Source organism: Typha angustifolia, chromosome 10 (assembly GCF_048772165.1).
Source record: "Typha angustifolia cultivar Huaian chromosome 10, ASM4877216v1, whole genome shotgun sequence".
Taxonomy (NCBI): domain Eukaryota; kingdom Viridiplantae; phylum Streptophyta; class Magnoliopsida; order Poales; family Typhaceae; genus Typha; species Typha angustifolia.
In genome coordinates, this window is record NC_133248.1 from 3,586,496 (window position 1) to 3,600,824 (window position 14,329).

The 14,329-nt window shown below is 36.8% G+C and overlaps 1 protein-coding gene across 1 annotated transcript; it reads right to left on the minus strand.

Moving 5' to 3' along the window:
- Positions 1 to 9,083: 9,083 nt before the first annotated feature.
- On the minus strand, positions 9,084 to 11,530 carry LOC140769226 (cytochrome b561 and DOMON domain-containing protein At3g25290-like). The gene is made up of 3 exons (XM_073109864.1): positions 10,704 to 11,530; positions 9,775 to 10,029; positions 9,084 to 9,642 (listed from the first exon to the last, which is right to left on the minus strand). Exons 1-3 carry the CDS (start codon positions 11,325 to 11,327, stop codon positions 9,334 to 9,336), a joined length of 1,188 nt encoding a protein of 395 aa, XP_072965965.1. The 5' UTR covers positions 11,328 to 11,530; the 3' UTR covers positions 9,084 to 9,333.
- Between the last annotated feature and the right edge of the window lie 2,799 nt (positions 11,531 to 14,329).

Sequence of the window (14,329 nt, forward strand, 5' to 3'; positions counted from 1 at the left end):
ATCTGAAGTGATACTAATAGGAATTCCATGGTGAGCATAAATTTCATCTCTAAACAAGATAGCTAAGTTTTCAATTGAATCAGTAGTACTAACTAGTAAAAAGTGTGCTGATTTGGTTAGTCTATCAATAATCACCCAAATTGCATTCTTCCATTTCTATGTCTTTGGTAATCCTGTAACAAAATCCATATTAATATGTTTCCATTTCCATTTAGGAATCTGCAAAGGTTGTAATGCGCCTGCAGGCCTTTGATGTTCAATCTTGACTTGTTGTCAAACACTTAGCCACAAATTCTCCAATATTTCTTTTCATTCCTTCCCACCAGAATTTCTTTTTTAACTCATGATACATTTTTGTTCCCCCGGGGTGCATAGCATAAGCAGAAGTATGAGCTTCGTTTAAAATTTTATTTCTAAGTCCTTCACAATTAGGAACATATAATCTGCCTCTAAAACGCAGTATCCCGGTAGAGTCTATAGAGAAACCTGGTTTACTGGAATTCTGTACTTGTTTCACAATTTGCATAGCCTTAATATCAGTCTTCTGAGATGCACTAATTCTATCTATCAATGTAGGTTTGACAGTAAATTGTGCAAATAACCCAACTCTGCCACCCTTGGTCACAATTGGAACTTCTAGCCTTTGTAGATCCTTAAGTATCATAGTTTGTTGGGTAATTAAAAATGCTAGACTCCCAGTTGACTTCCTACTTAAGGCTTTCGCAATAACATTTGCTTTACCTGGATGATAATTTATGGTACAATCATAATCTTTCACTAATTCCAACCATCTTCTTTGCCGCAAATTAAGTTCTTTCTAAGTAAACAAATATTTAAGACTTTTATGATCTATAAAAATTTCACATTTTTCCCCATATAGATAATGTCGCCAAATCTTTAAAGCAAACACTACAGCAGCAAACTCCAAATCATGAGTAGGATAATTCTGTTCATAATCTTTTAACTGCCTAGATGCATAAGCCACTACATTACCATTCTGCATTAAAACACAACCTAATCATTTACGTGAGGCATCACAATACACCTGAAATCCTATTCCACTAGAAGGAATAATCAGAATTGGTGCACAAGTCAATCTTCTTTTTAATTCTTAAAAACTATTTTCACACTCTTCATTCCACTCAAACTTTTGATTCTTCCGAGTCAATCTGGTAAGAGGCATATCTATCTTTGCATATCCTTCTACAAACCTCCTATAATACCTAGCCAGACCAAGGAAACTACGCACTTCCGTGATATTAGTTGGTTGACTCCATTTCAATATAGCATCTATTTTGGACTGATCCACACTGATCCCTTCCTGTGATACTACATGTCCTAGGGAGACCACCTGGCCTAGCCAGAACTCACATTTTGAAAATTTGTCAAATAACTTCTTTTCTCTCAAGATCTGGAGAATATACTCAAGTGATATTCATGTTCTTCCTCACTAGCTTAATATATTAGTATATCATCAATGAAAACTATTACAAACTAATCCAAATAAGGTTGTAAAACTCTATTCATCAGATCCATGAAGACAGCTGGAGCATTGGTCAATCCAAATGGCATGACTAAAAACTCATAATGTCCATATCTAGTACGAAAGGTAGTTTTAGAAATATCCTCCTCACGTACTTTTAGCTGATGGTAACCAGTCCTCAAGTCTATTTTAGAGAATACTCTAGCTCCCCTTAGCTGGTCAAACAAATCATCAATGCGAGGTAGAGGATATTTATTCTTTATTGTCACTTGGTTCAGTTGTCTTTAGTCTATACACAATCTAAGTGTTCCATCCTTTTTCTTAACAAACAGAACAGGCGCACCCCAAGGTGAGACACTAGGTCTTATAAAGCCTTTCTGTAGTAGTTCTTCTAACTGTACCTTAAGTTCTTTCAATTCTATTGGTGCCATTCTATAGGGAGCTTTAGAAATAAGTGAAGTATCAGGAGCTAAATCAATTGAAAATTTTACTTCCCTATCCGGGGGTAATCCGTGGAGATCATCTGGAAAAACATCAAAAAACTCTCTAACAACTCAGACATCTTCTAATTTGATCTTTTTATCAGTATCCCTTGACAGGCTAGCTAAGACACTTGTGCATCCTTTCTTTAATAATCTGTAATCAAATGTGGGGATTATCTCCATAGGGTTGCTAGATTTATTGCCCTTAATTCTATATTCTGCCCCATCAGCTAAGTTCATCACAATTTCCTTTCTATAACAATCAATGTTGGCATGATATGCAGCTAACCAATCCATCCCCAAGATAACATCAAAATCTATCAGCTCTAGTGGCAAAAGATCTTCTTTGAACTCCCTATCCCCAAAGCTAACTGTGCAAGATTTATAAGTAGAATCAATAACAACTATCTCTCCTACTGGTGTGGCAATCAATAGAATATCCTCTAAAGGTTCCATTAGTATATCGGCATGGCAAGCAAAAGAATTCGAAATAAAAGAATGTGTGGCATCTGAATCAAATAAAACTCTTGATGTATGTGAAAATAAATTCAGAGTACCTGTGGCCACATCATTGGATGCCAAAGCATCGTGCTCCGTCATAGCAAAGATCCGGCCACCTCTAGACTTTCGCCTAGGCTGAGAGGAACCTGCTCCAACAACTCCTCTACCTCGACCAGTCGTAGTAGAAACCCCAAGAGGTGCAATTCTAGAAGATGCTACAACAGCAGAAATTGGGGCGGTGGCGGCGCGTGGATAATCACGACGGATATGACCAGGCTGTCCACACCCGAAGCATAAGAAAGGTTTGTGACACTCACGAAGCTGATGGCCAAACTTGCTACATCCATAACAAGGCCGACTATGCCCTAATGATCCCCTAGCCATCCCACCTCCTCTACCACCGGATGATGGCCCAGTCACACTAATCTGTGATACTGCTTGGCTGAGTCCCCCAGATCCTCATGAATCAGATCGATTAATAGATGAACCAGCACTGTAACTCCCCCGATAAGGATGATAGGAAGGGCGACGCTGTGACTGCGAAGACGGTAAGCTTTGGCTAGCAGAAAGAGCTCTAGAACTCCCGCCTCGCCCATACTGTGTCCCAGATCTCCAAGCATCCATAGCCCTCTTTTCCTGAATCACCCCTTCAAGTGACATAGCCCTCTCTATTGTATCAGCATAAGGAATGAGGCCTGCTGCCTCCAAGCTCTGACGTATAGTATAATTTAGCCCATGTTTGAAACGTCAAGCTCTAGCTGCTTCATTTGGAACTTGATGGGGCACAAAACAGGCTAAAGCATTAAATGCATCAAGAAATAACTCCCAAGTGATGACTGCGTCCCATATCCTTGATTTTATCAGTCTCTCTGTGGCTTTCCACCATTGTTCCGCCTCACCTCTAAGCATAAAGGCAGCAAAAGGTACCTTCTGCTGATCATTACATCCTAGAGTATCCAACATTTTCTCTATATCCGATAACCATCCACTTGGATCAACACCTCCACTATAAATCGGGGGGTTTAACTACATAAACTTATTTAAGGTGATGCCCGCTGTAGGAGGTGGCTCAGAACTCTCTACTGATATGCCAGCTCCTCTGCTTCGAAGGATTTCCTCAATAAGTCTTTCTTTATTGTCTAGGAGGCCCAAAATAGGATCACGTTTCTCTACAGATGGAGGAACTTATGGGGTCTCAGTAGGGGCTTCAGCTGTGGAGGTCACCCTAGACTGTGAACCTCTGCGACAGGGCGGCATCTTTCTATAGAAATAATCTGTTAGGTTTTTATTTGTTGGCAATTGTGTACAAAATATTCTAAGTGTATTTTTTCATGTATATGAGCTTTACACAAGTCTAGAATATCTTTGGTTTGAAGAATTGCAAGATTAGTGGAGAAAAGCTATTGAGTTCACACCGTGTTCACAAACGCGTTCGAACGCGAGTATTGCATTCACACAAACCGAGAGCAGCGTTCACAAATGCATTCGAACGCGGGTACTGCGTTCACACAGACCGAGAGCAGCGTTCACAAATGCGTTCGAACGCAACCTGAAGAATTCAAGCTGTCGCGTTCGAACGCACTTGGGCCCGTTCGAACGCACCTGAGATTAAGTCAAGTCGTTCGAACACACCCAGGCCGCGTTCGAACGCACCTATGAAGTTTGCAATTTATTGGATTTTCGTGAGTACGGATAAGACTTGGATTTGGCTCTATCTTGAAGATCATATATAAGGATTGTGATGCCCTATCTCTAGGGTAGTTGAAGAAGCATTATTGAAGGAGACTTCTTGAGGCTACATCGGTTCTTCAACGAATAAGGTTCTTCTCATCTACAAGAATTTAATCTTTCGTCTTAAGGGCTATCTAGACGAAAGATCAATCTCGAGGGCTACTGAAATTGGACTTCAATCACAAGAAGTAGTGAATCGTGGGTTCTAGCGATCAAAACTGAGAGGAACAAAGTCGTTTGGATCGACGGGTTGTTTTGTGAGTGAGTCTTGTAACTGCTACTATCATAGTGATTGGTTTTGATCCGAGTTTGGATCCGTGGTTTTTTTTCCCGTTTTGGGTTTTTCCACGTTAAAATCTTGGCGTTTATCTCTGCTTTCTTTCTTAATATTTTTCGGATTTTTACTTAAGCGAACGAGCGATATTATTGCCTAGTGTTTAGATACATACATGTGTCTAGGGGTTTTTTCAATTGATATCAGAGCAGGTTCTCTTACCCTTTGAGAGAGATCATATAGGCATGGATTTTCATAGAGATGGACCTTCATCTATTAGACCTCCTATTCTAGATGGATCAAATTATGGATATTGGAAAGCTAGGATGAGAGCTTATTTGAAGTCTATAGATGAGCGAGTATGGATGGTCATTATGAACGGTTAGAGTCCACCAATGTACATGGTAAATGATGAGTTTATTGAGAAACCGATTGAGTCATAAGATAAGACAGATTATGAAAAAGTTGGCTGGAATAGCAAAGCAATTAATGTAATCATCATTTATGATAATTACTCAATAATTAGATCTCCATGTCATACTATCATCATAACTCTCTCTCAAATATGACACATGATGCATGTCGACTATGTCATGATGTCAAATACAATGGTGTATAAATTATGATAATTACTCAATAATCAGGTGAAATTCTCCGTATCACAATCACTACCGATATTTTGGTATATCATCATCACACTAGACCACTGTGCACAGTCAACATCCGGTACCTAGTCTCAACATCATGCCCGAAGGCTCCGAGTATACTCTGGCATCCATAAGGAGTATCTCAAATATAACCATACCCTGCCATCCGCTAAGGGTATCAACATCCATTCAGACCGAGCACCCTACATAGTTGATAAAAACCTCGTGAGGATAACTCGTCACATATGCCCTAGCGAACGGCATGTGTCCGATTGTCTGTGCGCAAAGACTCAACTGACCTCGAACATGGGCCACGAGATATCGCATATCAGCGACCATAATCATCACTCTAGGCACCCCTAACCCTAGCGCCTACTCGGGTATCCTCACGCTTTCTATCAATTATCCTATAAATCATATTTCATGCTTTCATTCTAAATGCCAGATCATATGCATATATCTAGTACGATAATAAGTCAATGTATAATAGGAATTTTATATGGAACAGGAATCAAGAGAAAAATGATGCAATATAGTCTCCAACTATATCATCAACACATGCATACTCATGCTAATTTATTACATGCATACTCATGCTAAAAATCGACTGGACATAAGCACTTGTTGGCAAGTTCGGAAGAAGACATAACCTTACAACAATACAATCATTTCTCATCATCTCTATTTATCATCATCATACTCATATCCAAGATCAACCTAATTATATGCATGATAAAAATATACTCGACTGTAATCATCTCTAGATAAAGTCATATAATCATGCTGGAGGCCAAAACATGCATGTACATAATATATAATATAACCTAATTTGAGAAAGGCGTCTAGGAAATAAGACTACTCACCCTACTGCAAATACCAAACCACCACTCGTTCACGCTGCTACGATAACGATCAAGCCTCGATAGCTAAGTCCATGGCCTCTTGAATAGGGGGGTTGAGATCTGAAATTATTTATAACAAATATGTCAATCTTTCTATTAATTAAAATTAACCCGACAAAAAGATATTTTCTTGTTGTAATTATGTACTCTTCATTTCTATATTTGTTTTGTTATTTATTAACCATAATTATATAATTTAATAGTGTATTTAAAATATAATTATCTGCCTATTATTCTCCTTGATAATTAAGAAAATAAGAATTAGGTTACTCCAAATAATTACGTAAGAATATACGTACATAACCCTAATAATTACTATTACCTACCTAGGATTAAAATAGTAATTTATATTGCAGGTGTTTTGCTAAACATGATATAATTATATTTATTAACTATGATATAATTATATTTAATTTATACAAATTAATTACATTAAATTAACTAAACTAATTGAATAATTAATAACATAATCAAATATAATTAGAAATAAACAAATGTGCATATATATATATTTATATTTATAATAACTATACATAGTGCTGGGCTCGGCCCAACGCCCTTACAGGGCAAGGCGCTGCACGGTGCAGTCTAAGAGGAAAGAAGGGAAGAAAGAGGAGGAGGAGGAGGAGGAGGAGAAGAAGAAGAAGAAGAAGAAGAAGAAGTATTTACTTATTTTGTGATTCACACTCCCTCGTCTTTGAGGATTTTGTAACCCAATCCCTCATTTTTCTCTATTATTCTCATTTAACTCTCTGAAGTTATTTTGACTAACTAATATTAATCAAATTACTAAAATACCCCCCACTATTTTCTTTTATTTTCTATCCCTCTATTATTTTCCCAATCTACCTCCATCATCGCCCCCCGTTCATTTTCTACTATCGTCTATGTTAATCCAGAGTGTTAAATAAAAATTATAGAGGAAAGAAAAGAGTGGAGTTACAAAATTCTTAAAGAAGGTGTATGAGTGTGAATCATAAATAGATAGAATATAAGGTGTGAAATCCTTAAAAATATGTATTCAAAGTTATTAATGTTGTTTTGCATCTATAGTTAATTTAACTCATCTATAGAATAACCGGATGTAAAAAAGAAATTAACATTAGGATGGCTTTTAGACATTAAATTGGAAAATTTAGGGTGTTTTTAAATCAAATTTAGGTTTTATAGGAACTATTTTACTTTTATTTTAATAAAAAAAAAGTAAAGAAAAATTTTAAATAAAATTATTACTTGACGTTTCCGTCAACATTATCATCACGGGATAAGAGGTTTTTTATTATTCACGAGGTCAATGTTTATTGAAAAAAGATGAGAGTGCACCAAGGAATTGACAATAGTTTACGGGGTTTCTTAGTATAATTATTCCTAAGAAATATTAGATAGTTGGTGGGTCAAATTATCGCCAAAAATAAATAAGTTTAAGGGTAGGTAACCTTTCTCTTTCTTTTGATATTATGACAGTCCTGTCGTTTAATATGTTTTTATAGAAAAAATTAAAATAAAATTTTGGCCTCAATATATTTTACTTCTGAAACCTTGGATGAAAATAAGTTTACCCTCTTATTTTATTTTGTATAGTTGTGTTCTTGCAACTATTAAGTTTTTTTACCCAAAGTTAACAGAGCTCGAGAAAGCTAGCTGTAGCTCAACTCCGCTCGATTATTATTTTGAGTTTAAAAATCGAGCTCATGAACCTCGTAAGCCAGCAAGCTATTTTGATAGCGGATTCTCACAAATGTTATAAAATGTCTGCTGTAACAACATCCTTCGTTGCTTTTGTTGAACTTTGGCTCCTCACTTTCTATTTAGCCAATCATCTATGATTTGTTTGAACAAAGGTGGCCTCTTCCCCACTTTAGCAACAATGTGTAGAACTTCGCTTTGTTTTAACTCATAAGTTATTGTGACATAGGGTGCTTTAATTGTGCTACCAATCCATGGGTTCCATGTTTTGATTAGAAGGACAGGGGAATCAAATGGAATAGCAAAAGGCAGGAAAGATGGGGGCCTTTAATCCACCATCCTGTCTCAGTAGGTGGAGTCTTGAGTGCTAAATGACGTTTCATGTTCCCTTTGCTCTCACTCACTCACACAGTGACATGCATATTATAACTCAATCAACTTTGAGTCTAAGCCTATGGTTCACTTTTTATTTGGGAAAATAACCAGCTATATTTTGATCTTATCATAATGAACCATCTCAACTTTTTCAGATTCACAAGAAATCTAAAATATAAGTGAAAGTTTACACATATACCATGAGCTCATACGTTATAAATAAAGAGGTAAGAGTCCTCTTTGATACATAAATTGAACAACTAGCATAATTGTAGTGGAGGACAAATTTAATTGAACATCTCTAATTTAGGATAATTAAATAAATAAATAAAAAGAAGAGAAAATTGCATAGACATTTAGATTTTTATTTTGATTCTCTAAATCTTTTTCTCTAATTGTTAATTGATTTTCTTAGATAACCTATCCATAAATCCAAACGATAACTTATGGAATATTTTTAATGGTTAAATTATATGCGCAGATTATACTCTGGGAAAAAATCCACATGATATTATTGCCAACACCCATGGAGGGATTTAATACCTTGACCTCTTTCATGTGTGAGTTACTTACCGTAAGTAGGACCCAACATGTACTAGATGAAGATTAGAAAGGTGATTAATTAATTAATTATGTGAGCATTTCCCCCCCAGACTTGGAAATTTTTCTGAGTAAATTTAAAATTCTTTCATCAGAACTACTCTTGAATTTTAAAATGTACTGGATCCGTAAAATACAATTTGGGAGGTCTAGTTTGGTGAAAGCTCCAATTTTGTGTCCATCCTTCTTAATTGCAAGACGCAGTTCTGTGTGATTGTTTTTTCTTCCTTTCTCGATAGCAACTTTTGACGCTTCTACTTTGTGTTAGTGGTCTAAAATTATGGACTATTTCATGCCACTGATGAGGCATGGAGAATCGTATTGGATAACAGAAAGGCAAAGATGAAGATGAAAAGGACCAGAGTGTGTGTTTTTGCAATGTACTCCTCATCACCTTTCATATGGACAAGAATAATACCATCTCCATTATAGCATTGGGCAATACAACCAAGATTTCTTGTGCATAAGATTCTTTCATACCAACCAGAAACTGACATTGGATAACAAATATAAGAACTAAACTAGGAATACATTACAGTGTATCATTAAAAAGAGTAAATACCTAAAGAACAGAAAAGAGAAAACCTACGAACTCCATCGTATCCTTACAAGTAGTAGAAGAAAATGAACAAAACGATAGAAAGCAGGATAATCAGAGAGGCAGCGGTCTGCGATGCCCGTTCGTGGAATCATCACCGTATGGCTTTGCGGAGTCATCGGACTTTTTCCTGAGAAAGTTAATCCAAGTAATGGCTTCCAATAACAAGGCAATACCGCCCAAGATACAGATCACAACTATGTAGACTGTCCTCCACATCTGCTGAGGGGCTAAGATATTGAGGCCTTCGAAGACGTTTACTACGCCCAAGACAATCACAACATACCCTACCAAGTGGTGATAGATATTCCAGTAGAAGCGAGACTTGTGATCCTTGTTTGGCCTCAAAAATAGCGCAAAGATCTGAGATGAATCAAGCAAATCATCAGCTCAAGTGGTTTGAAGAATCTTTCAAGTTCTCCATTAATCATAGCCTTTAGTTCCTTGTTATAATGTCAGACATGTAAGAAGACAGAGGATTTAAACTTTGTTTACCTGTAAGGTGGCAAGAGAGAAGAGAGCAATCCCAATATTCCTATGAGTTGTGTATGTGATTCCCTTTGACTGGCTTCCAAGTTTGAGACCAGTAGCCCATCCAGCAACGCCCACGCCATAACCGATGAGTTGGCACGAGACGTGAAGATAAAACCAAGCGGGATCAGCTGACTTGAATGTCTTGAGATATCTTGCAATTATCCCTCCCATTGGAAGTAAAACTCCCCAACTTACAGCATTCAAGATACCATGTACCTAAACAAGAATAGGAAAGGAGGTCAATAAGAAAACTCTAAGCAGACCATTTAAATTAGCACAATTAGATGGAGAAAAGGGATCTTTGTAGCAGCTAAATATGATAAATTCAAGTAAATACAGAATAAGATTACTTTATGCAAAAGATGTATATTTTTTGCAAGCCTATTTTGAGACATAAAAGGGATAGTAAAGTAGCCTTAAACATTCATATCTTAATATACCACCAGACACAGAAAAAGGGCATCTGCATATAGTGAGACTGAAGCCATTTGTATCTACTCCTTAACTCCAAGCTATTCCCTCTTGTTCTTTGGTGCGTAGTACTTAATTGATCTCTTAATCAAATAAAGTTCCAATAAGAGAGGAAACAGAGCCCACCTAAAACATGCTCTTCTTGTGAACAACTTTGTCTTTCTACATGCTGCCAATTATTCTCCTAACAATATCCCAACTTAATTTAAATAAGTCATGCTACAAAAGAGAAGATTCCAAGTGGAAATCAAAATACCAACTGCCAACCAAACACTCCAGTGATTAACTAATTAGATTATGTTTTAAAAAAGGAATTCTTTGGAGAGAGATAAAAGCCTAAAAAATTTCAGTAGAATTCACATAGCTACAAATTTAATAACGGAAAAAGTAATAATGCAATTGGTTTTAGAAGAACTCACATTCTTCTTCCTCAATCCAGATCCGCCGGAACTCGTCGCCGTGGTCAACCCCTTAACCAGATCCAGCGTCCCCTTCGCCGCCATGTTATCCGGCCCAAACGAGTGCTTATCCGGCACCCCTCCAGTCACCGACGACCCCACTTGCCACACCTGGTTCACCGCCTCCATCCCCTGCGGTAACTTAACCGTCGCGAACATCCGCATCTGACCGCTCACGAAATCCGCCGCCAGACCCGAGACCTCGTAATCGATCGCCGACTCCTTGATCGGACCGTACCCCGTGATGTTGTAAGTCTTCACCCCCATCTCGCCGCTCGGGTTCTTGAACGCGATCAGGGCTTGGGATCCCACCATCCCGGTGCCGCTGGGGTTTATGGCCCACGCCACCCACCCCGCCGGCGCCTCCGGCGGCGCCACGTAGGCGATGGAGAGGGACGACGCGGCGCGGTTGTAGCTCCAGTGGAGGGAGGAGGAGAGGTGGGGGAGATCTCTGCATGCCGCAAAGACGCGGTTGCTCGAGAATTTCTCCGTAAGGCAACCGCCGGACTGGACGGCAGCGGACGCCGGGAAGAGAAGGATGGGGAAGAAGAGGAGGAGGAGAGCGTACGTTAGAAAGGCGGCCATGGCGTCTTCTTCAATCCCTAGCCGCGTTTGGATCTCTCCGCTTGGATTTGGGGTCTCTTTGGGAGTTTGGAGAACTTAAATAGAGATTTGAAGTGGGATTCCTAAACGGACTCGGAAATGTGATATATATTGTGATGCATCTCTTTAGTTAAGGGGTCGTTCGAATATGTTTCCTTTTCCGGCACGGAGTTCATGGCTACGGAGTTGATGTGCAGTGATTTATACTCCGAGTAGGAGAAGGAAGGCTTGGTCTGGTGCTCCGCGGGAAAGTGTGACAGCCGACACGTGGTAGTATGTTAATGGTGCGGATGTCTTTTGTCGTTATACTAGGACATGGATTAGGTGGTTTGGTCTGCCTCATACGAATTTAACCGCTATCCTGCTATTTATTACTCAGATTTTCTTTCCTTTTTTTTACTTTATGTGAATTTGTTTTTTAAAGAATATTTAATTTTTCAAGGTTTAAAAGGATACTGATTTTTCTGTAAATAAAATACTATTTCCTTTTGGAAAGGTAAAGACCGGCATTAAATAATACCAGAATTTTGTTTCCCACTCAAAAGTAAAACAAGGATAATTTGATAAAATTTAATGGTTTTATAATTAAAACATAAAAAGAAACAAAACTCCGTATCACACATATCTCTGATTTATCTTACAAAATACTCCCTATAAAATAGGAGGATCAGAAAATTTTGATTTGTATTTATCTTATTCAAATCTGAATGTAATATATAATGTTCTCTATTTTATCTAATTAATACATAAGTAAAGTAAGGAATAATCTTCTCAAACCAAAAGTGCTTATTAAATTAACAGAAAAGGGAAAAAAAAGTGTATTATTAATTAAATAAAATATCGACAAGATTAATGTTTTATATTTAAATGTTAATAAGATTAATATTTTATGTGGAAATTAGGTACTTTATATGTTCAAAAGAGACTTTTTAAATATTTAATTAGAACTCTTTTTTCCTATGTGGATTAAAAAAAGAGAAGAACAGTTTAGAATTTGATATTAAAAAAACACTTGTTATAGAGGCAAGAGAAGATGAAATTATTTATCTATTAAGTTTGTCAAGTTTTTAAGATTATTTTCACCGAAATTTTAAATGAAATATAAAAAGAAAAACTGAGTGATATGTGAATAGTTTAACAGGTGTATCTCGTGTTATTGTTAGGACGATGAAACTGGCCGGGAGAGATGTAAATGTAATTAATCCAGGTCTGGACGATCAATTATAACCGTACTATTTTGGAAAGGTTGGGGTTGTTAAGAAAAGGACACGAACAGCTTGGATATTGGCGCGGCTATCCAAGCACGACTAAGGACCCGGGTCCGCGAGGGACCATGTGCGTGTTTAATGGTTGTGGACCCGACGGGTCGCGTCACTATGACGATCATGTGATGTCATATTAAATCACAATAATTTTTTTAAAAGATTAAATGGCGAGCTGAATTCTCTGTTTATTTTTTTTAATTTTTTACAAACAAAAATGCTCCTTTCTGTCTTATATAAGTATTTCTTTTTTTCAAAGAATATTCATATTTTTTTTATTTTTTAGATTGTGCTAACTATATAGTAAGTTTTATTAAACCTGAATTTTTTATGAATTTTAATAGGGTATATCACATATAAAAACAAGAAAAAGTCAGATAAAACACCTATATATTTTGTCTAAAAAACACGACGGCATTTTGGTCATTTAGATGGGCTCCGTTGATTTTGACAAAAACAAATTGACGATTTTGGTTTAATCGTAAGTGCGTAGGGACTAGTTTGAAACTTTCTAAAATATAGAGACGATAAAATGAATTTGGACATAAGTACAAAAAGTAAAATGTATTTAACGCTGATATTATTATAAGTTCCTATAGAGGATATCACAATGAATATAAACCATTGTGGTCAAATCTCTAATATGTAGTAAAAATCTAGGGAAAATTATATTTTATTTTATTGTGGTTTGGCTTAATAATATACTAATACGATCCCTTTTGCATCGCATTTTCAAGGGTATATACCAATTGTAAATTTGGCACAAGTTTGAATCTACCCATAGATCTTGGTTTCGACTTCCGAGGTAAGAGCTAGGTTTATCGCGGAACATTAAGGTCAAGATAACATTAGGATCCCGCTATTGGATTAGCTTGAATTTTGATGGGTTGGTAGATTGTGGATAGAGACATGAAATTACTTGAGTGTACGGTGAAACGGAGGTGGAGGCCAAGGTGGTGGTAGTAGGTGATATGATCTAAGTTTAATCAGATCAAATTATGAGAACATTAGTTTCAATGAATCTAGTCTATTTATCTTTTAATTCATTTATATTTATCTCTTATGTAAGCTCTTAAGACAAATTTAGTTATGTTATGTAAACCACTAAAAAGCAAGTTCAACTAAGTCACGTAAGCCACTAAGGCAAGTTTAATTAAGTCATATAAGCCTCTAAGGTAAGTCCTAGTTCAAGTCGTATAAGTTTGTAGGGCTAAATCCGAGTGAGACTCATTATACCTGACCTCTATATATAAAGAGGTTGAGCTTTTTTGTTTAAAAATCTAAGAATACAGTGAAGAATTAGAATTATGTTTTAGCATTAGACTATCTTAGGAGTAAGAGAAATAATCTAGGAGTAAAAGTAAATTAATTATAGTCGTTTATTTTTCTATGGGTAGGTCTAAATCTAACTTAGAACCATAATTTTACCCTCCAACGACCACCATAACGTCGAATATTTACCGTTGTGACTTTGCTCCACTCTTTTATTTCTATCTTTTCATCCCAGTGTCCAATTTAAATGAATAAAAGCCATTAGAATCCAAATTCACGAGGCTATCACCACTTAAAATTTCATAATTTTCTTTTTGGTCCAAATCTAGTACATAACGTTGGTATTAGAGCTAACATTTCTTGGCCGATGGTTAGCACAATATCGAAGAAGATGAACAAGGAAAGAGCAATTATGGAGGAACGGAAACTCATCTATGTTCCTGTGGGTGT